Source organism: Urtica dioica, chromosome 2 (genome assembly GCF_054948205.1).
Source record: "Urtica dioica subsp. dioica isolate 48M chromosome 2, U.dioica_male_clone48M_v1_H2, whole genome shotgun sequence".
In the NCBI taxonomy this organism is placed as follows: domain Eukaryota; kingdom Viridiplantae; phylum Streptophyta; class Magnoliopsida; order Rosales; family Urticaceae; genus Urtica; species Urtica dioica.
This window is the reverse complement of record NC_142757.1, coordinates 48,157,258-48,178,299: the sequence shown is the minus strand read 5'-3', so window position 1 is coordinate 48,178,299 and position 21,042 is coordinate 48,157,258. Positions and strand designations below refer to the sequence as shown.

The window sequence follows — 21,042 nt, the reverse complement described above, 5'->3', positions numbered from 1 at the left end:
CATGTTGATTTTTTTTCCACATATCTGCGTGTGGTCTCCACTGTAGTAGTTTTTCAAAGCACTATCAGGTTTCCAGTATGGTAGTTTTTTTTTTCCTACAACTTGTGGTTTTGACTGATTGGATGAAATATGTGTGTTACTTATTAGTTACTCGAAAATGTTCACAAGTGTATGCGTGTGTGATAAGCCTAAAGGCAATCAGTGCCGGCCTTGGGCTAAGACGAGCGGGCCCCCCAAAAAAAAATTATGTATTTAATCCTCTCCGCCTCCGCGACCAAACGAACGACTCTCACTCCGCGCGACCCAAGCGAAGCGACCCTCTCCTCTGCCTCCGCGCGACCCAAACGAACGCCGAACGCTCATCTCCGCGCGACCCAAACGAACGTCGAACGCTCATCTCCGCGCGACCCAAACGAAGGCACCATCTCCTCCGCCTCCGCGCGACCCAAACGAAGGCGCCATCTCCTCCGCGCGCGCGTCAAGTGACCGCAGCACCGAGCGTCCGAGTCCGACCGAGCCCTGCTAAATCAAGGTGAAGGATTAGAAAATTCTCTCCAAATTTTTACTTGAGGTTTTCCTCTTCAGAATTCATATACCTTTTGAGGTTTTTTTTCCTAAATTTCTTATTTCTCTCTCAATTTCTTCAGTAAGGTATGAGAGTGGTTCCCAATCTCTGCTAGTCAGCTTCAGTTCCCTAACAATACGTGAAACGGAAGAGGCCATCAATATTTTCGATCGTTTGACTGTTGTTATTAGTCTCTTGGAAGCGATTGGACTTGATTTTGTATTTCTATTTATATAAGAATTCTAATATGAGAATCTTATTTCTAATTTATTAATTGAAATGTAATCGTGATTGTGTGAAATGAATTGAAATGTTGATATAGAAATGTTGGAATTGTGATTGTGTGAAATTAATTGAAATGTTGATATGAAATTGTTGAAATTTATTGACATGTTTAAATGTAATTTGTTGACATATTAAAATGAAATTGTTAGAGTTTGAAATGAAATCGTTAGAGTTTGAATTTAAAATTGTTACATTTTAAATTGAAATGAAATCGTTAGAGTTTGAATATAAATTGTTACATTTGAATTGAAATGAAATCGTTAGAGTTTGAATTGAAATTGTTAGAGTTTTAATAGTATTTATTGACATGTTGAAATGGAATTTGGTTGACATATTGAAATGAAATTGTTGGAGTTGAACGTAATTTAAAATTAATTGATTTGAAATGAAATGGATTGAAATTTGGACTATATTTACAAATATATATGTATTCGATTTCCAACGAAAACGTCATTTGAAAACGGTATTTTATTTACCATTTTCCACATTCTTTCTGTTCGGTTTTCCATCGACAGCGGAGCTCCGAGAGGTGTTGGAAGAGCTCCGCGAGGCGCCGGTAGAGCTCTGGGAGATGCTAGAAGAGCTCCGGGACGCATCGGCTGTTAGAAAGATGGAGCCTAATTTATAGGAGTAAAAGAAAAGTCCCACATCAGATAGGGATAATAATTTTTGTAAGCTCCTGAGTATATAAAAGGGGTTCCATAGGTAGTATTATCATCATCCCAAAATAAGAAACACTTGTATACTGTAAATATCTCTCTATTGGGTTTATAATGAATATGTGCAGCGGCAAAGTGGATGTAGCTTTCGCATTGAAAGTGAACCACTATAAATTCTTGTATCATTAAAAGTGGGTTTCGACGAAGAAATCCCAACACCGGCGGAGCTCCGAGAGGTGCTGGAGGACCTCCGGCAAGTGCAGGAGAAGCTCCGGGAGGCGCTGGAGGAGCTCCGGGAGGCGCCGACGGAGCTCTGGGAGGGGCTAACCTGGAAGGTCATATTGAGGTCTTTATATGTGACTACTGTCGCATAAATCGGAGATTCCGGCATGTTCTAAGCGAGTGTAGGGCATCTCATACTTTCTTCTCTGTTTTCTGCCAAATTTGCCTCGTTAGGCACGTCAGCCACAGACAAGCTATACATCACCCATGTTATGCAACGCGAACTCGGTTGAACGATCTTGTACCCAGAGTATTAGGTGCGACATATCGAACCTAATACGCTTCCCGCCAACGTGTCGCACCCAATACTCAAATTTCCGCCATTTTAATTTCCCGCCAACTTATTAGATGCGACATGTCGCACTTAATACGTTATTTTAATTAAATATTAAATTTAAAAATTTATAAATTAGAAATCATTCTTAGAATTCTTATACAAATCCTTTTTTTTTTGCCTATCCAACTTAGCGATTGTTGAGTTTCTTCTTCCAAATAAACTTACAATCCAATGTCGTACCATCTCACGTTGTTGCAAGACTTGCAAGGACAACGATATTAGCCATTTTTGTTCAGTCGTCTGCTTGCAAGGCGGATAAACTCGTTAACCCATGTTTTATACTGCAAGCTCAACCGATTGTTTACGGTAATCCAATCTGTACTTGGATTTGACATTTGGCTGAACGAGAGGGTCAAAGACGATTATTATTAAGGGATGGAGAACGGATTTAGTAGAATTACAGAGAGATTATGAAACTAATTAATTCGAAACTCTATCAAAATTTCGGCAGTTTCCCCTATAATACTGAGAAACCAAAAACCTGCAAACACGTTTAAAAAGATATACAAACCATCCATAACTACCATATTAGTAAACTAAACTCTAAGGCAATAACATTTTAACTTAACATTGAAAATTCATTTTTAAATTACAATTATAATTTCATTTTATGTAATTGCAATATAATAATTTAAACTTGTCACAAAATTAATAATTTTAACTTGTCACAAAATTACTTATTACTAACTTGTTGAGGTTTAATGAAGCTATAGTTGATTCTTTGTTGAGTTTTTATTTAATTTAAAATTAGTTGCGATTGAATATTTTGAACGACTCAATTTAAAGATAGATGAAAAAATTGTTACCAAGTAGATGTACCTGTTGAGAGAGAGCGAGAGAGAAACCGAGAGTGTCTTCACGTCGGGGCTCGGCTCGGCTCGGCGGATACGCTGAGAGGGCAGAGAGTGAGTGAGAGCGGCAACAGTCGTCGAGGCTCGTAGGCTCGGCTGAGAGGGCAGCGAGAGTGAGTGAGAGTGACAGTGGCGTTTCACGGTCGTCGAGGCTCGTGGGCTCGGCTGAGAGGGCAGCGAGAGTGAGCGTCGGGCTCAGGCTCGGGGACTGATACATAGCATGAGATAGAGAGAGTCAAAGAGAGAAGGAGAGTGAGAGAGAGAGAGAGAGAGAGCTTACCGTGAAGAACGGGGCTCTGGCTGTGACGAGGCGAGGCCGGCGAGGGCTGAGGTCCGACGAGGGCGAGGGCAAGGCCGGCGAGGGCTGAGGACCATTTCTGGTCGGTGGAGTCCACGACGAGGGCGGGATTGACTCAGCCGAGAGAGCCGAGGATGGGAACATTTCTGGACGGTGGACCCACAATCCTTAGTCCGGCTCATGGGAGACCTTTCGGGGTCAAGTTGTCACGGGATAATTTGGAGGCGAGATGAGCGAGAGAGGATGGAGATGAGAGAGCGCGCGAGCTCCGTGTTCGGCAGAAGATGAGCGGCGAGCTCCGGCGCGGAGGAGGGGCGGCGAGCAGAGGGACACGAGAGAGAGAGAGAGAGAGAGAGAGAGAGAGAGAGAGAGAGAGAGAAAGAAAATGAGAGATAGATAAAGGTTGAGGTCCGGCGACGAGAAGGGGCGGCGCGCGGTGGCCGGGCGAGGTCGTCGCCGGAGAAAGAGAAAGAGAGTGAGATAGACAGAAAGAGAGTGAGATATAGAGAAATATAGTGAGAGTCGCGATATAAAAGATTAGACCAAATTGTTAAATATCATTTCTGTTATTAGTTAAATGCTATCACACTGAATGTACATCCGTCAATGTATACTTTGAAAATTAAAAGTATTATACAAAAAATTAAGTTTTTTTTAGTATATATAGTTTATTTGCAACATTATTTCCGTTCGATTTTCTATCGGCATGTCGGTATTTAATAGAAAACAACATTTGAAAACGGCATATCAGTTACCTTTTTCCACATTTTTTTCTTTTCAATTTTCCGTCGGCGTGTCGATTTTCCGTAAATCAGGAGACTCGAAACGGTGTCGAAAACGGCATTTTGAACATTGATTTCTTTTTTTAAACATAATGTAATTCATTAAAGTTGTTTGAAATGTTGTGATCTATGATATATTTCAGATTTTTTTGACACTTCCGGCGAACCACCATTTTTCCCGACGAACCACCATTTTTTCCGGACTATTTTTTCCGGCGATTTTTTTGTGTGTGTTTTTAGTAAGTTTATGACTGGAATAAAATTGTTTGAATTGTTGATATGAAATTGTTGGAATATTTATTAATTGAAATGTAATCGTGATTGTGTGAAATGAATTGAAATGTTGATATAGAAATGTTGGAATTGTGATTGTGTGAAATTAATTGAATGGTGGATATGAAATTGTTGAAATTTATTGACATGTTTAAATGTAATTTTGTTGACATACTAAAATGAAATCGTTAGAGTTTGAAATGAAATCGTTAGAGTTTGAATTTAAATTGTTACATTTTAAATTGAAATGAAATCGTTAGAGTTTGAATTTAAATTGTTACATTTTAAATTGAAATGAAATCGTTAGAGTTTGAATATAAATTGTTACATTTGAATTGAAATGAAATCGTTAGAGTTTGAATTGAAATTGTTAGAGTTTTAATAGTATTTATTGACATGTTGAAATGTAATTTGGTTGACATATTGAAATGTAATTGTTGGAGTTGAACGTAATTTAAAATAAATTGATTTGAAATTTGAAATAAAATGGATTGAAATTTGGACTATATTTACAAATATATATGTATTCGTTTGTGTCACCACATTATTTCCATTCGGTTTTCTGTCGGTACGTCGGTTTTCCATCGAAAACGTTATTTGAAAACGGCATTTCATTTACCATTTTGCACATTTTTTCCGTTCGGTTTTCTGTCGACATATCGATTTTCCGTAAATCATGAGGTTCGATAGGGGATTGACCCATCCTAGACCTAAGCTGCCTCCGCCTTTGCATATGAGTTGAGTATCAAACTTTTTAAAATTTTTGGAATACGACTCAAGTTCCTACTCAAATTAAGTTATAGTCAAAATTGAAGATATTTTTATGTGAAGGCCTCCTAGATAATAAATAAAACACCATACACATAAAAGTTATGAGAATCTCAATAGAATAGTAGAAATTTCTCGAACATCACTCTGACATGTGACCTCAAAGTTCACTCGGGCCAAGTTGTGTCCTTTATCTAGTGCTTGAGCCTTCGCATGCGACTTACAGCCATAGTATGGGCTCGCCTAGGTTCTCAAGCCAAGATTCCGCACAAAATCTATAATCACAATCTTGCTCCTTACAATTCTGAACCCGATGCCCTGTTTTTGATGGAGAATGGAAGGATCCTGTAAAAAATAAAAGGTTTTCTTGTATTTTACAGGATTTGCTTACTGGATTGCGGAGCTTGGAACATCAATAACAATGGTAGGTTATTTGTAATTTTTAGTAATATCTAATGTTTAGGGTAATTGTTTTTACTGATTTCTTTTTATTTTCTTCATCATAATTGATGGCAAATGTCAAACATTGTAAAATCTGATGTTATTATAAAGAAAAATTTGTGCTCGAACTGTAGTCTTGACATTAAACTCTCTTTTAGTGAACTGGCTGATATACTCAAGACAATTAGAATTTGCGTGTGAGCTTGGCTGCTTGGATTTGAGTTTGAGTATACACAGGACAATTAGAACTGGAGTTTGAGTTTCAGTGTACATAACAGGTAATTATAATTTGTTTTAATCTCGTTCGTCAAGTGAGTATACAACAATTAGAATTTGTATTGTTATCAAAAGACCCCAAAATATTTATTCGCTTAGGGCCCCGGATGAGTTCGGGCCGGCCCTGACTGAAAGACAAAGAAAATAAAGAGTAAAACAAGTATTTGATTTATGATTGTTCAAATTACTCCACGGTTACACTTATCTTTATATAGGCAATCATGTAAAATATTCTACAAAATTTGCTAAAGCATTTTAATCCTATAACAACACTCCCTCCCTTGAAACTCCAGTTGGGTCTGTACAAATTGAATGACCTAGTGGCCCATTAAGGCCCACATTCTCAACACATCATCTTCCTCGTTGAAAACTTGAAATTCGCCCCTGAGAATTCCGATCCGCTTCGACTATCGTGCTCCGCCTCGTCGCCCGCCACTTCCAACGCGATTTGTCGCCGATTCAATACCGCTGAGCTCAGATCCGGTGCCGGAAAGCTTCGATTTGACATAATTTGCTAAAGCATTTTAATCTATAACAGTGTGTGTTTGTAGGTAAGACTGATCGAGTTGGATATTTAGCCCAATTCAGAGAAAACAATGGCTTTGTGAGGTATGTGTTTCTTTGCTTGATTTCTGAGTATTAATTCTTTGGTTTGGGATTGTGAAAGTAATGTGTTTGCTTGCTATATTCTATAGTATTACCTGGAAAGAATAGAGAATTTGATTAAATGGTGTTAAGCCGAGTGAAATGAAATGCAAAACAAACATTTATGTTAGATTAATTTCTAGACGCTAGAATAGTTAATCTTCGTCAAAACACATCGACAACAGTTACTCTGTTCTAATAGATCCCGATTTAAGCCTTAATCTTCTAAATCACCTACAAATAAGAATCTATTCAACTAGACAGATTTATTATTCTATGTTCATAGTTTATTTAAAAGGTCTCATTCATCACTCAAATTACACATGTAATTCTGTTACGGTTTAACATTGTTCTTCGCAATACTTTCATTTACTAAACTCAAGACAAAGGTCTTGAATTTACCATAACTCGACAACACCAAACAAACACGGCAAGACTAGAGAATCTGTAATACACCGAAACATACTACGATTTCATAATCAAGACTACTTATAAAAAGTTAGATAATCAAAGTTGAGCTGGTGCTAACTCATGCTCAATCTAGGCGGTTTGTCTATGTAAATGCGATGCTGTCGATGTAAAAATGAGAAAGGCTCGAGTCTTGTTTGGTTGTTCAGCGGAGAACAACGTGACACTGCTCTTATTAGAATCACCAAACCCTATGCCACCAAAAAACTGAGGTTTTAATGAGCTGTGGAGGTCCTCAAATCTGTACACCGTCGATCTCGAGCAAAGTAAATAGGTGAAGAATTTATCGACATGGCTTGGTGGCGCTTCGTCCGAGCGACGGAGAAATCGATAGGATTTTACGAATCTGCGATGGTCTCTGTCGAAGGTCGGCTATTTTCAAGGAGCGGGGAAAAGGCGATGAAGAGGGCAAGGAAATAAAACTGTTGCAAAGAACAATGTTAAACCGTAACGGAAATGCAAGTGCAAATTTGAGTGATAAGTGAGACATTTTTTTTTTAACAAAGTATAAACAAAGAATAATAAATCTATCTAGTTGAATAGATTGAAATTTGTAGGTGATTTAGAAAATTGAGGCTTAAACCGGGATTTATGAGAACGTAAAAACCGCTATCGAAATTGAGATAAAATGCTGGTTTTTCAAGGAAGTGAAATAAAGGGAAATTATAGTTACGAGTCAGGATTGGCTGAGGCCTGAGGAAAGTTATAAATCCTCTTCAGGAGTTATAAACAGGACTGATCAAGCAATGGGAGTCAGATGGAAAGGAAAGGGCTCGGAAGCAAAAGCTCAAAGCGAACCCATGTCCCAGATAGTCTCACAGCTTCAATCTTCTCTAATCCAATCTCAGGCCCACGGACTGCTTTCCGAGTCCAACGTCCTGGTTTGCCTGGACCCACAAGAAGCCGATTTGCTCAACCGCGCTTGCTTCGGCGTTCCGGTCACAACTTGCGCGAGAGACAAACAGTGGTTCCAACTTGGCCCGGAAGAGGCGTTTTACCTCTGCGCCGCCCTGAAATGCCTAGCCATTGTCGACAACAGAGAGAAGAGCAGCTCGGCGACGTACGACAATATAGCTCTGTGGCGACACATGAAATCAGAGGTGGAGTTTTTCCCTCGTCTATATAAGGCCTACTCTCATCTCCGGCTAAAGAATTGGGTCGTCACGTCCGGGGTAAGGTAGGGCTAAAGGTGGACAAAATGGTCAACAAATTAAAACTTTAATTATAAAAAAAATTAGGTAAATAGCCAACTAAAACGTTTGAAATTGCTATATAGCCAATGTTTCGTAAATTTTAGGTAACTATCCATAAAGATGACGTAGCCTAATAAATGGAAGTGGTTATTTACCTAAGATTTACGTCTGTAAATATATGAAAGTGTCTATTTACCTAAAATTTACGAGACGTTAGCTATTTATCAATGTCAAACTGTAAATGTGGCTATTTACCTAATGGACGTTTAAATTATTTTGAACGCTTAACCGTGTTTCTTTAGAATGGTTAACCAATTACCCGTTAGTTTCATTATTATTATTATTATTACTATAATTTTGTGATTGGTTGACCGCGATTAACTATGAAATAACCTGTTAAAATTAACCGCTTGGTTAATTTTGACCAAAAAGAACGGGTAAAATGCAAATAAATCGACCGATTAATTTTAACCATTCAAAATGCCCACCTTTAGGTACGGTGCGGACTTCGTGGCGTATAGGCACCACCCGGGGCTCGTGCACTCCGAGTTTGCCGTGCTCGTTCTGTCCGAAGGATACGAAAACTCGAGGCTTGGGGTGTGGTCCGACGTTCACTGCGCCGGCCGCCTATGTGGCGGAGTAGCCAAGACCTTGTTGGTCCTTGACGTCATTGAAAATGGCAGAGGCGATAGCTCGCCTTTGTGTTTGGAAGGGTACAACGTTGCGGAGCGGACCATCTCGAGGTGGCTTCCTGAACAATGCCGCGGAGATCGTGAGAGAGTCGAAATGATTAAAAAATAAGTTCTGATAGTTGGGAATTGATAGAGACGGTAAAATCAAGAGTTACAAATTTTTTATTTTCATTTTTTTGCTCAATGTATTCTGTTAGTTAGTGCTAATACAATTGCTAGTTTTGTGAGTAAGTGAAGTGGTAATTTGATTAAGCTTCGAGTTCTTTTTATTTTTTTTTAATTTTATATTATATTTGCGTAGTCATTGTCGTTTTATTTGTGCTATCCATATTTAATAATTAAAAAAAAAATGGTTATGAAGTGTTTGTTATGAAAATCAAATGAATAACTTGAATTGAATACTTTTCAAACACTAATATGGTGAGAATTTAGAAGAGGAGAATATGAAGAGTAGAGAGAAAATGGGAGAGGAATTGTAGGAATTTTAGGGATGGATTTTTCATTCATCATCCTCATGTATTTATAGTGAAAATTTGTGTACATTAGTCAAAAGTTAGGTGTAGGGTAATTAATTATCTACCCCATATTTTTGACTTTATTTACCCTATATTTTTTACCTATATGAGCATATCAATTTATTTACAACACTCCCCCTTTGGGATGCTCATTGATACATTTACATGGTCAGCTGCCTCATTAAAAACCTTACTAGGAAAAACCCAGTGGGATAAAAACCTCAGTAATGAAAAAAGAGTACAGCTATACAAAGCTCCCCCTAATGCAGACGTTGGTGCGGTCTTTCTACAAATCTTGCAATTTACGCATTCCAATGTCATGAACATGTTTTCTGAAAGTTGAAGTGGGGAGCGCTTTTGTGAGGAGATCAGATGAGTTATCACAAGAACGAATATACTGGATGTTGATAACATTGTTCTTCTCTAGTTCTTGGGTGAACGAAAAGAACTTCGGAGGGATGTGTTTTGTTCTGTCGCTCTTGATGAACCCTTCCTTCATTTGAGCAACACATGCGGCATTATCTTCATAAAGTGTGATGGGGTCTTCGATTGTTGGAAGACCACTGGTGGCTCTGATATGTTGCGTCATTGATCTCAGCCATACACATTCACGACTTGCTTCATGTAGTGCTATAATCTCCGCATGATTTGATGATGTAGCAACGAGCGTTTGCTTTTGAGAACGCCAAGAAATTGCAGTCCCTCCATACGTAAACACGTATCCAGTCTGAGATCTCCCTTTGTGTGGATCTGATAAGTAACCTGCATCTGCATAACCAATCAAAGCTGGTTTTGTCTTGTTAGGATAAAATAATCCTAAATCTATCGTTCCTTGAAGATAACGAAGCACATGTTTGACACCATTCCAGTGTCTCTTTGTAGGAGCTGAGCTGAATCTTGCTAATAGATTAACTGCAAAAGCTATATCTGGTCGTGTGCAATTAGCAAGGTACATAAGGGCTCCAATCGCACTGAAATATGGTACTTCAGGACCAAGAATTTGTTCAGATTCCTCACATGGACGAAATGGGTCTTTTACCACATCTAGGGATCTGACAACCATTGGAGTACTTAAAGGATTTGACTTATCCATATGGAAGCGTTTTATCACATTTTTCGTGTAATTTGACTGATGCACAAATATTCCATTTTTCACGTGCTCAATCTGTAAGCCAAGACAATATTTTGTCTTCCCAAGATCTTTCATTTCAAATTCTTGCTTTAAGTAAGAGATTACTTCTTTAATCTCTTCATCAGTCCCAATGATGTTTAAATCATCAACATAAACAGCGATGATCACACATCCGGATGTTGTTTTCTTAATGAATACGCATGGACACAGAGAGTTATTGACATAACCTTTCTGTATTAAATATTCACTTAAGCGATTAAACCACATTCGTCCGGATTGCTTTAACCCATATAAAGATCTTTGTAATTTAATGGAATATTTTTCTCTAGGCTTCGAACTAGATGCTCCAGGCATCTTGAATCCTTCAGGGATCTTCATATATATTTGAGTATCTAGCGATCCGTATAAATAAGCTGTGACAACATCCATGAGATGCATATTTAGTTTCTCATGCACTGCTAGGCTGATCAAGTATCTGAATGTAATTCCATCCATTACAGGGGAATATGTTTCTTCAAAATCAATTCCGGGCCTTTGAGAAAAACCTTGGGCAACAAGTCGAGCCTTGTATCTCACAATCTCGTTTTTCTCATTTCTCTTTCGCACAAATACCCATTTGTATCCAACAGGTCTCACATCTACAGGTGTGAGTACTATAGGTCCAAAGACCTTGCGCTTGTTAAGCGAGTCAAGTTCGGCTTGAATTGCATTTTTCCATTCCCCCCAATCGTGTCTATTTTTACATTCAGTAACAGACCTTGGTTCGGGATCCCCATCATTTTCATTCATGACATCGCATGCCAGACTATATGGAATGCATCATCGATTTCATCATTTCGGTTCCATTGTATACCTGTATTGGCATAATTAATTGAAATTTCTCGATTTTCCTCGTTTTGTATTTCTGGAATACATTCCTCCATTTTGGGGTCATTTTGTCTCTGCTCCTTTTCTTTTCCGAGGATTTTTATCTTTGGAACCAAATGGTCTTCCACGCTTCAGACGTGTTGTGACTTCATGTGTGACTTTATTTTCAACATGTCCTTTTGGAATATCAATTTGCGCAGGAGCATTTGTAGCTGGAATGTATGATTTAGTCACTCTTTTAGTGTCTGTAAACGCATCAGGAAGTTGATTTGCAATACTTTGCAAATGTACAATCATTTCCACTTCTCCTTCACAATCTTTTGTGTAAGGGTCAAGATGCAATAATGTTGGTACAGACCAAGTAATTTCCCTTTCCATCTGTTTTCTTTCTCCCCCTAATACTGGGAAATTTTCCTCATCAAAATGGCAATCAGCAAACCGTGCTGTAAAAACATCACCAGTTTGAGATTCTAGATACCTAACAATAGATGGACTTTCATATCCTACATAAATTTCAAGCCTTCTTTGAGGTGGTGCTATAGGCACATAAACAGCACATACATAAATTCTCAGATGAGATATATTTGGTACTTGGCCAAATGCAAGTTGCAGAAGGGAATATTTATGATATGTACTCGGTCGGATGCGAATTAATGCAGCATCATGTAATATTGCATGACCCCATATTGAAGCAGGGAGCTTTGTTCTCATTATCAATGGTCTAGCAATAAGCTGGAGGCGCTTGATTAGCGATTCAGCTAGACCATTTTGTGTATGTACATGAGCAACAAGATGCTCAACATCAATCCCAACTGACATACAATAATCATCGAATGTTTGGGATGTAAATTCACCGGCATTATCAAGCCTGATTTTCTTAATTGTATAATCAGGAAATTGAGCTCGTAATTTAATTATTTGAGCAAGTAATTTCGCAGATGCCATATTGCGAGTTGATAACAGACAAACATGCGACCATTTGCTAGAGGCATCTATCAATACCATGAAGTATCGAAATGGACCAGATGGTGGGTGAATAGCCCCACATATATCACCTTGAATACGTTCAAGGAACGTAGGTGATTCTGTTTCAACATTTCCCGGTGAAGGCCTTATGATAAGCTTTCCAAGAGAACAAGCTTTACATGGGAAAATATTACCTTGAGGGATCTTCTGGCCCTTCAATGGATGCCCATGTGTATTTTCAATAATTCTTCGCATCATAATAGAACCAGGATGACCCAAACGATTATGCCATGTCGTTAAAATTGAAGACTCAATGACTACCGAATTTGATTCTATCGCATTTATATATGTGTAGTGCAATCCAGTAGGGAGCATAGGTAGTTTTTCTAAAATTTGTTTCTTTCCGAATTTGGATGTCGTAAGACACATATATTTCATGGTGCCTTCAGTTATAGACTGAGTATTAAATCCATGAGAATATATGTCATTAAAACTCAACAAGTTTCGTTTGGATCTCGGTGAAAATAAAGCATTATTTATATTGAATTCTGTTCCATTTGGCAGTGTGAAATTTGCCTTACCAATACCTTCAATCAGATCTACAGGACCTGATATTGTATTCACAAAATTTTTCGTTGGTTTTATCATTGAGAAAAACCTTTTATCATTCAAAATAGTATGCGTTGTTCCACTATCCTGTATGCAAATTTCTCCAGTACCAACCATTTGGTTCGCCTCACAATTTGCTTTTTCCATATGATAACTTCAGATTAAAACAAAAATAAAGTTAATGAGAAAGACGTACTTATATTATATAATACTAATGTGTTACAGAGTCTTGAAAAATATTACACATATTATATTTAAGTAACTAGGTGAAATACTGGACTTTACTTCATTCCCAAACATGGGAAAAACATACATGCATCATTAATCTAGAAGTCTTCTGTGAAAACAGCAGAATCAGCAACAGTGTGAGCAAGATCACCATCGAAGTCGGAAGCATTAAGATGAGTGGAGTCATCTAAAGGTTCTTGGTCAATAAAGTTGACCTCTCTTTCTTTCCCCTTTAAGGATGCTTTATATAGATTGCACAATTGTTGAGGAACACGGCAAAGTCTAGACCAATGTCCTTTTGTGCCACATCTATGACAAACATCTTCACTACCCTTGGAAGTACTTGGGTATTTTCCTTTTTTGTGTGGATAATCGTTATTCTTTTCATCTTGCTGCTTCTTATGATAATCTTTCGTGGTATTGTAAGAATGGTTATGATTATAACCACTTCGACCACGTCCGTATCCACGTCCGCGACCATGACCACGACCACGACCACGACCACGACCTCGACCTCGTCCTCGACTCGGAATATAGTTCCGTTGTTCAGTTTCTTCGGAGTTGACAGCGTTTACTTCAGGTAACGCTTTTGAACCTATCGGACGGGATTGGTGATTCTTTATCAGTAATTTATTATTGTTTTCTGCGACTAGAAGACAAGTAATTAGTTCAGAATATTTCGTAAATCCTTGAACACGATATTGTTGTTGCAAGATTACGTTTGATGCATGGAAAGTGGTGAACGTATTTTCCAGCATGTCATGATCTGTCTTTTGGTCTCCACAAAATCTCAGATGAGATACTATTCGGAACATCGCAGAGTTATATTCGCTGACTTTTTTGAAATCTTGGAACCGTAAAGCGTTCCATTGATCACGGTATACTGGAAGCATGATCTCCTTTTGGTGAAAATATCTGTCCCTCAACTCCTTCCAGAGTAAACTTGGATCTCTGGTGGTGAGGTATTCACTTTTCAATCCCTCGTCAAGATGTCGACGAAGGAAAATTAAAGATTTTGCCTTGTCTATATTTGACGAGATATTTTCTTCAGAAAGTGTTTCCAGTAAACCCAAAGATTCCAGATGCATTTCTACATCCACCTTCCAAGGCATGTAGTTTTGGCCTGTGATGTCTAGAGGACTGAAATCGAGCTTGACGAGATTTGCCATGATGATAACTATTATGAAATATAAAATTTCTTAGATTAATAATTAAAGACATATAAGTCTACAAGAATTGTAAGGAATAAAAATAAATACATGAATCCAAACATTACTACAACGAAATAAAATTCTTTCGGTGGAATTTATATGGTAGAAATATAAGCATTAAACATTACAATAAATATGACAATAAAGACTAGTAGTAAGCGAGACATTTTGAGCTTGTACCGAAAAAAATAGTAGGAGAAGAGAAAAATATGTATGAGGTAGAAAAATTTGAGATTTTTGTGTAGTTAAAAATGAGTTGAATAGATATGTATTTATAAGTTGTTGTAAATAAATTGGTATGCTCGTATAGGTAAAAAAATATAGGGTAAATAAAGTCAAAAATATGGGGTAGATAATTAATTACCCTACACCTAACTTTTGACTAATGTACACAAATTTTCACTATAAATACATGAGGATGGTGAATGAAAAATCCATCCCTAAAATTCCTACAATTCATCTCCCATTTTCTCTCTACTCTTCATATTCTCCTCTTCTAAATTCTCACCATATTAGTGTTTGAAGAGTATTCAATTCAAGTTATTCATTTGGTTTTCATAACACGTTATCAGCACGATCACTCTCGTCAAGATCGATTCGGAGGTATAATACTCTAAACACTAAAACTCGTATAACTATTATTTATTGTATAACGCCAGATTACTATACACAGGAGGCTCTGCCACCTTATGGTAATATGATGTGATTTACAATATTTTAACTTTGTTAATGTATAACATCATAGTACTATACATATGGAAGGCTCTGCCTCCTTATAGTAAAGTGATGTGAACTACATCTTACTTGTAATTAATATCAATTTTCTATATACAGGAGGCTCTGCCACCTTATAGAAAAATGCTATTAATTACAAATTTATTTTAATTGCTCTAATTAATATTTTACTTTGAGTAGCTATATCTTTTCAATACTCGTACATATATATATATTGTTTATTACACATTGTTATGCTTAAATACAATAATTTTTATCACAAAATTAATAAATACCAACGGTAATATAACGGCTATAAACGGCTATATTTTACCTTATAAATACATATCTATTCAACTCATTTTTAACCACACAAAAATCTCAAATTTTTCTACCTCATACATATTTTTCTCTTCTCCTACTATTTTTTTCGGTACAAGCTCAAAATGTCTCGCTTACTACTAGTCTTTATTGCCATATTTATTGTAATGTTTAATGCTTATATTTCTACCATATAAATTCCACCGAAAGAATTTTATTTCGTTGTAGTAATGTTTGGATTCATGTATTTATTTTTATTCCTTACAATTCTTGTAGACTTATATGTCTTTAATTATTAATCTAAGAAATTTTATATTTCATAATAGTTATCATCATGGCAAATCTCGTCAAGCTCGATTTCAGTCCTCTAGACATCACAGGCCAAAACTACATGCCTTGGAAGGTGGATGTAGAAATGCATCTGGAATCTTTGGGTTTACTGGAAACACTTTCTGAAGAAAATACCTCGTCAAATATAGACAAGGCAAAATCTTTAATTTTCCTTCGTCGACATCTTGACGAGGGATTGAAAAGTGAATACCTCACCACCAGAGATCCAAGTTTACTCTGGAAGGAGTTGAGGGACAGATATTTTCACCAAAAGGAGATCATGCTTCCAGTATACCGTGATCAATGGAACGCTTTACGGTTCCAAGATTTCAAAAAAGTCAGCGAATATAACTCTGCGATGTTCCGAATAGTATCTCATCTGAGATTTTGTGGAGACCAAAAGACAGATCATGACATGCTGGAAAAGACGTTCACCACTTTCCATGCATCAAACGTAACCTTGCAACAACAATATCGTGTTCGAGGATTTACGAAATATTCTGAACTAATTACTTGTCTTCTAGTCGCAGAAAAGAATAATGAATTACTGATAAAGAATCACCAATCCCGTCCGATAGGTTCAAAAGCGTGTCAACTCCGAAGAAACTGAACAACGGAACTATATTCCGGGTCGAGGACGAGGTCGAGGTTGTGGTCGTGATCGTGGTCATGGTCGCGGACGTGGTCGAAGTGGTTATAATCATAACCATTCCTACAATACCACGAAAGATTATCATAAGAAGCAGCAAGATGAAAAGAATAACGATTATCCACACAAAAAAGGAAAATACCCAAGTACTTCCAAGGGTAGTGAAGATGTTTGTCATAGATGTGGCACAAAAGGACATTGGTCTAGACTTTGCCGTGTTCCTCAACAATTGTGCAATCTATATAAAGCATCCTTAAAGGGGAAAGAAAGAGAGGTCAACTTTATTGACCAAGAACCTTAAGATGACTCCACTCATCTTAATGCTTCCGACTTCGATGGTGATCTTGCGCACACTGTTGCTGATTCTGCTGTTTTCACAGAAGACTTCTAGATTAATGATGCATGTATGTTTTTCCCATGTTTGGGAATGAAGTAAAGTCCAGTATTTCACCTAGTTACTTAAATATAATATGTGTAATATTTTTCAAGACTCTGTAACACATTAGTATTATATAATATAAGTACGTCTTTCTCATTAACTTTATTTTTGTTTTAATCTGAAGTTATCATATGGAAAAAGCAAATTGTGAGGCGAACCAAATGGTTGGTACTGGAGAAATTTGCATACCGGATAGTGGAACAACGCATACTATTTTGTATGATAAAAGGTTTTTCTCAATGATAAAACCAACGAAAAATTTTGTGAATACAATATCAGGTCCTGTAGATCTGATTGAAGGTATTGGTAAGGCAAATTTCACACTGCCAAATGGAACAGAATTCAATATAAATAATGCTTTATTTTCACCGAGATCCAAACGAAACTTGTTGAGTTTTAATGACATATATTCTCATGGATTTAATACTCAGTCTATAACTGAAGGCACCATGAAATATATGTGTCTTACGACATCCAAATTCGGAAAGAAACAAATTTTAGAAAAACTACCTATGCTCCCTACTGGATTGCACTACACATATAAATGCGATAGAATCAAATTCGGTAGTCATTGAGTCTTCAATTTTAACGACATGGCATAATCGTTTGGGTCATCCTGGTTCTATTATGATGCGAAGAATTATTGAAAATACACATGGGCATCCATTGAAGGGCCAGAAGATCCCTCAAGGTAATATTTTCCCATGTAAAGCTTGTTCTCTTGGAAAGCTTATCATAAGGCCTTCACCGGGAAATGTTGAAACAGAATCACCTACGTTCCTTGAACGTATTCAAGGTGATATATGTGGGGCTATTCACCCACCATCTGGTCCATTTCGATACTTCATGGTATTGATAGATGCCTCTAGCAAATGGTCGCATGTTTGTCTGTTATCAACTCGCAATATAGCATCTGCGAAATTACTTGCTCAAATAATTAAATTACGAGCTCAATTTCCTGATTATACAATTAAGAAAATCAGGCTTGATAATGCCGGTGAATTTACATCCAAAACATTCGATGATTATTGTATGTCAGTTGGGATTGATGTTGAGCATCCTGTTGCTCATGTGCATACACAAAATGGTCTAGCTGAATCGCTAATCAAGCGCCTCCAGCTTATTGCTAGACCATTGATAATGAGAACAAAGCTCCCTGCTTCAATATGGGGTCATGCAATATTACATGATGCTGCATTAATTCGCATCCGACCGAGTACATATCATAAATATTCCCTTCTGCAACTTGCATTTGGCCAAGTACCAAATATATCTCATCTGAGAATTTATGTATGTGCTGTTTATGTGCCTATAGCACCACCTCAAAGAAGGCTTGAAATTTATGTAGGATATGAAAGTCCATCTATTGTTAGGTATCTAGAATCTCAAACTGGTGATGTTTTTACAGCACGGTTTGCTGATTGCCATTTTGATGAGGAAAATTTCCCAGTATTAGGGGGAGAAAGAAAACAGATGGAAAGGGAAATTACTTGGTCTGTACCAACATTATTGCATCTTGACCCTTACACAAAAGATTGTGAAGGAGAAGTGGAAATGATTGTACATTTGCAAAGTATTGCAAATCAACTTCCTGATGCGTTTACAGACACTAAAAGAGTGACTAAATCATACATTCCAGCTGCAAATGCTCTTACGCAAATTGATATTCCAAAAGGACATGTTGAAAATAAAGTCACTCATGAAGTCACAACACGTCTGAAGCGTGGAAGACCATTTGGTTCCAAAGATAAAAATCATCGGAAAAGAAAAGGAGCAGAGACAAAATGACCCCAAAATGGAGGAATGTATTCCAGAAATACAAAACGAGGAAAATCGAGAAATTTCAATTAATTATGCCAATACAGGTATACAATGGAACCGAAATGATGAAATCGATGATGCATTCCATATAGTCTGGCATGCGATGTCATGAATGAAAATGATGGGGATCCCGAACCAAGGTCTGTTACTGAATGTAAAAATAGACACGATTGGGGGGAATGGAAAAATGCAATTCAAGCCGAACTTGACTCGCTTAACAAGCGCAAGGTCTTTGGACCTATAGTACTCACACCTGTAGATGTGAGACCTGTTGGATACAAATGGGTAGTTGTGCGAAAGAGAAATGAGAAAAACGAGATTGTGAGATACAAGGCTCGACTTGTTGCCCAAGGTTTTTCTCAAAGGCCCGGAATTGATTTTGAAGAAACATATTCCCCTGTAATGGATGGAATTACATTCAGATACTTGATCAGCCTAGCAGTGCATGAGAAACTAAATATGCATCTCATGGATGTTGTCACAGCTTATTTATACGGATCGCTAGATACTCAAATATATATGAAGATCCCTGAAGGATTCAAGATGCCTGGAGCATCTAGTTCGAAGCCTAGAGAAAAATATTCCATTAAATTACAAAGATCTTTATATGGGTTAAAGCAATCCGGACGAATGTGGTTTAATCGCTTAAGTGAATATTTAATACAGAAAGGTTATGTCAATAACTCTCTGTGTCCATGCGTATTCATTAAGAAAACAACATCCGGATGTGTGATCATCGCTGTTTATGTTGATGATTTAAACATCATTGGGACTGATGAAGAGATTAAAGAAGTAATCTCTTACTTAAAGCAAGAATTTGAAATGAAAGATCTTGGGCAGACAAAATATTGTCTTGGCTTACAGATTGAGCACGTGAAAAATGGAATATTTGTGCATCAGTCAAATTACACGAAAAATGTGATAAAACGCTTCCATATGGATAAGTCAAATCCTTTAAGTACTCCAATGGTTGTCAGATCCCTAGATGTGGTAAAAGACCCATTTCGTCCATGTGAGGAATCTGAACAGATTCTTGGTCCTGAAGTACCATATTTCAGTGCGATTGGAGCCCTTATGTACCTTGCTAATTGCACACGACCAGATATAGCTTTTGCAGTTAATCTATTAGCAAGATTCAGCTCAGCTCCTACAAAGAGACACTGGAATGGTGTCAAACATGTGCTTCGTTATCTTCAAGGAACGATAGATTTAGGATTATTTTATCCTAACAAGACAAAACCAGCTTTGATTGGTTATGCAGATGCAGGTTACTTATCAGATCCACACAAAGGGAGATCTCAGACTGGATACGTGTTTACGTATGGAGGGACTGCAATTTCTTGGCGTTCTCAAAATCAAACGCTCGTTGCTACATCATCAAATCATGCGGAGATTATAGCACTACATGAAGCAAGTCGTGAATGTGTATGGCTGAGATCAATGACGCAACATATCAGAGCCACCAGTGGTCTTCCAACAATCGAAGACCCCATCACACTTTATGAAGATAATGCCGCATGTGTTGCTCAAATGAAGGAAGGGTTCATCAAGAGCGACAGAACAAAACACATCCCTCCGAAATTCTTTTCGTTCACCCAAGAACTAGAGAAGAACAATGTTATCAACATCCAGTATATTCGTTCTTGTGATAACTCATCTGATCTCCTCACAAAAGCGCTCCACACTTCAACTTTCAGAAAACATGTTCATGACATTGGAATGCGTAAATTGCAAGATTTGTAGAAAGATCGCACCAACGTCTGCATCAGGGGGAGCTTTGCATAGCTGTACTCTTTTTTCCTTACTGAGGTTTTTATCCCACTGGGTTTTTCCTAGTAAGGTTTTTAATGAGGCAGCTGACCATGTAAATGTATCAATGAGCATCCCAAAGGGGGAGTGTTGTACATAAATTGGTATGCTCATATAGGTCAAAAATATAGGGTAAATAAAGTCAAAAATATGGGGTAGATAATTAATTACCCTACACCTAACTTTTGACTAATGTACACAAATTTTCACTATAAATACATGAGGATGATGAATGAAAAATCCATCCCTAAAATTCCTACAATTCCTCTCCCATTTTCTCTCTACTCTTCATATTCTCCTCTTCTAAATTCTCACCATATTAGTGTTTGAAGAGTATTCAATTCAAGTTATTCATTTGGTTTTCATAACATAAGGTAAAATATAGCCGTTTATAGCCGTTATATTACCGTTGGTATTTATTAATTTTGTGATAAAAATTATTGTATTTAAGCATAACAATGTGTAATAAACAATATGTATATGTACGAGTATTGAAAAGATATAGCTAATCAAAGTAAAATATTAATTAGAGCAGTTAAAATAAATTTGCAATTAATAGCATTTTTCTATAAGGTGGCAGAGCCTCCTGTATATAGAAAATTGATATTAATTACAA

At 37.3% G+C, this 21,042-nt stretch overlaps 3 protein-coding genes across 4 annotated transcripts; 2 read left to right on the top strand and 1 right to left on the bottom strand.

Moving 5' to 3' along the window:
• The first annotated feature begins 6,114 nt into the window (after positions 1–6,114).
• LOC149405167 (tRNA-splicing endonuclease subunit Sen2-1-like) lies at positions 6,115–9,111 on the top strand. Of its 2 annotated transcripts, XM_089607235.1 has the most exons (4): positions 6,115–6,300; positions 6,369–6,426; positions 7,651–8,107; positions 8,618–9,111. In XM_089607235.1, the coding sequence occupies exons 3-4, from the start codon at positions 7,677–7,679 to the stop codon at positions 8,922–8,924; spliced, it is 738 nt and encodes a 245-aa protein (XP_089463361.1). In that variant the 5' UTR covers positions 6,115–6,300; positions 6,369–6,426; positions 7,651–7,676; the 3' UTR covers positions 8,925–9,111. The 2 variants fall into 2 exon arrangements, with proteins under 2 accessions (XP_089463361.1, XP_089463360.1); XM_089607234.1 differs by having other exon boundaries at positions 6,115–6,426; positions 8,618–9,110.
• A 4,119-nt stretch (positions 9,112–13,230) lies between these two features.
• Positions 13,231–14,413, bottom strand: LOC149405166 (uncharacterized). Its single transcript, XM_089607781.1, has one exon. It carries the CDS (start codon positions 14,299–14,301, stop codon positions 13,231–13,233), a length of 1,071 nt encoding a protein of 356 aa, XP_089463907.1. The 5' UTR covers positions 14,302–14,413.
• Positions 14,414–14,809: 396 nt separating this feature from the next.
• Positions 14,810–16,318, top strand: LOC149405165 (uncharacterized). Its single transcript, XM_089607780.1, has 2 exons — positions 14,810–14,946; positions 15,705–16,318. Exon 2 carries the CDS (start codon positions 15,713–15,715, stop codon positions 16,316–16,318), a length of 606 nt encoding a protein of 201 aa, XP_089463906.1. The 5' UTR covers positions 14,810–14,946; positions 15,705–15,712.
• The last annotated feature ends 4,724 nt before the right edge of the window (positions 16,319–21,042 follow it).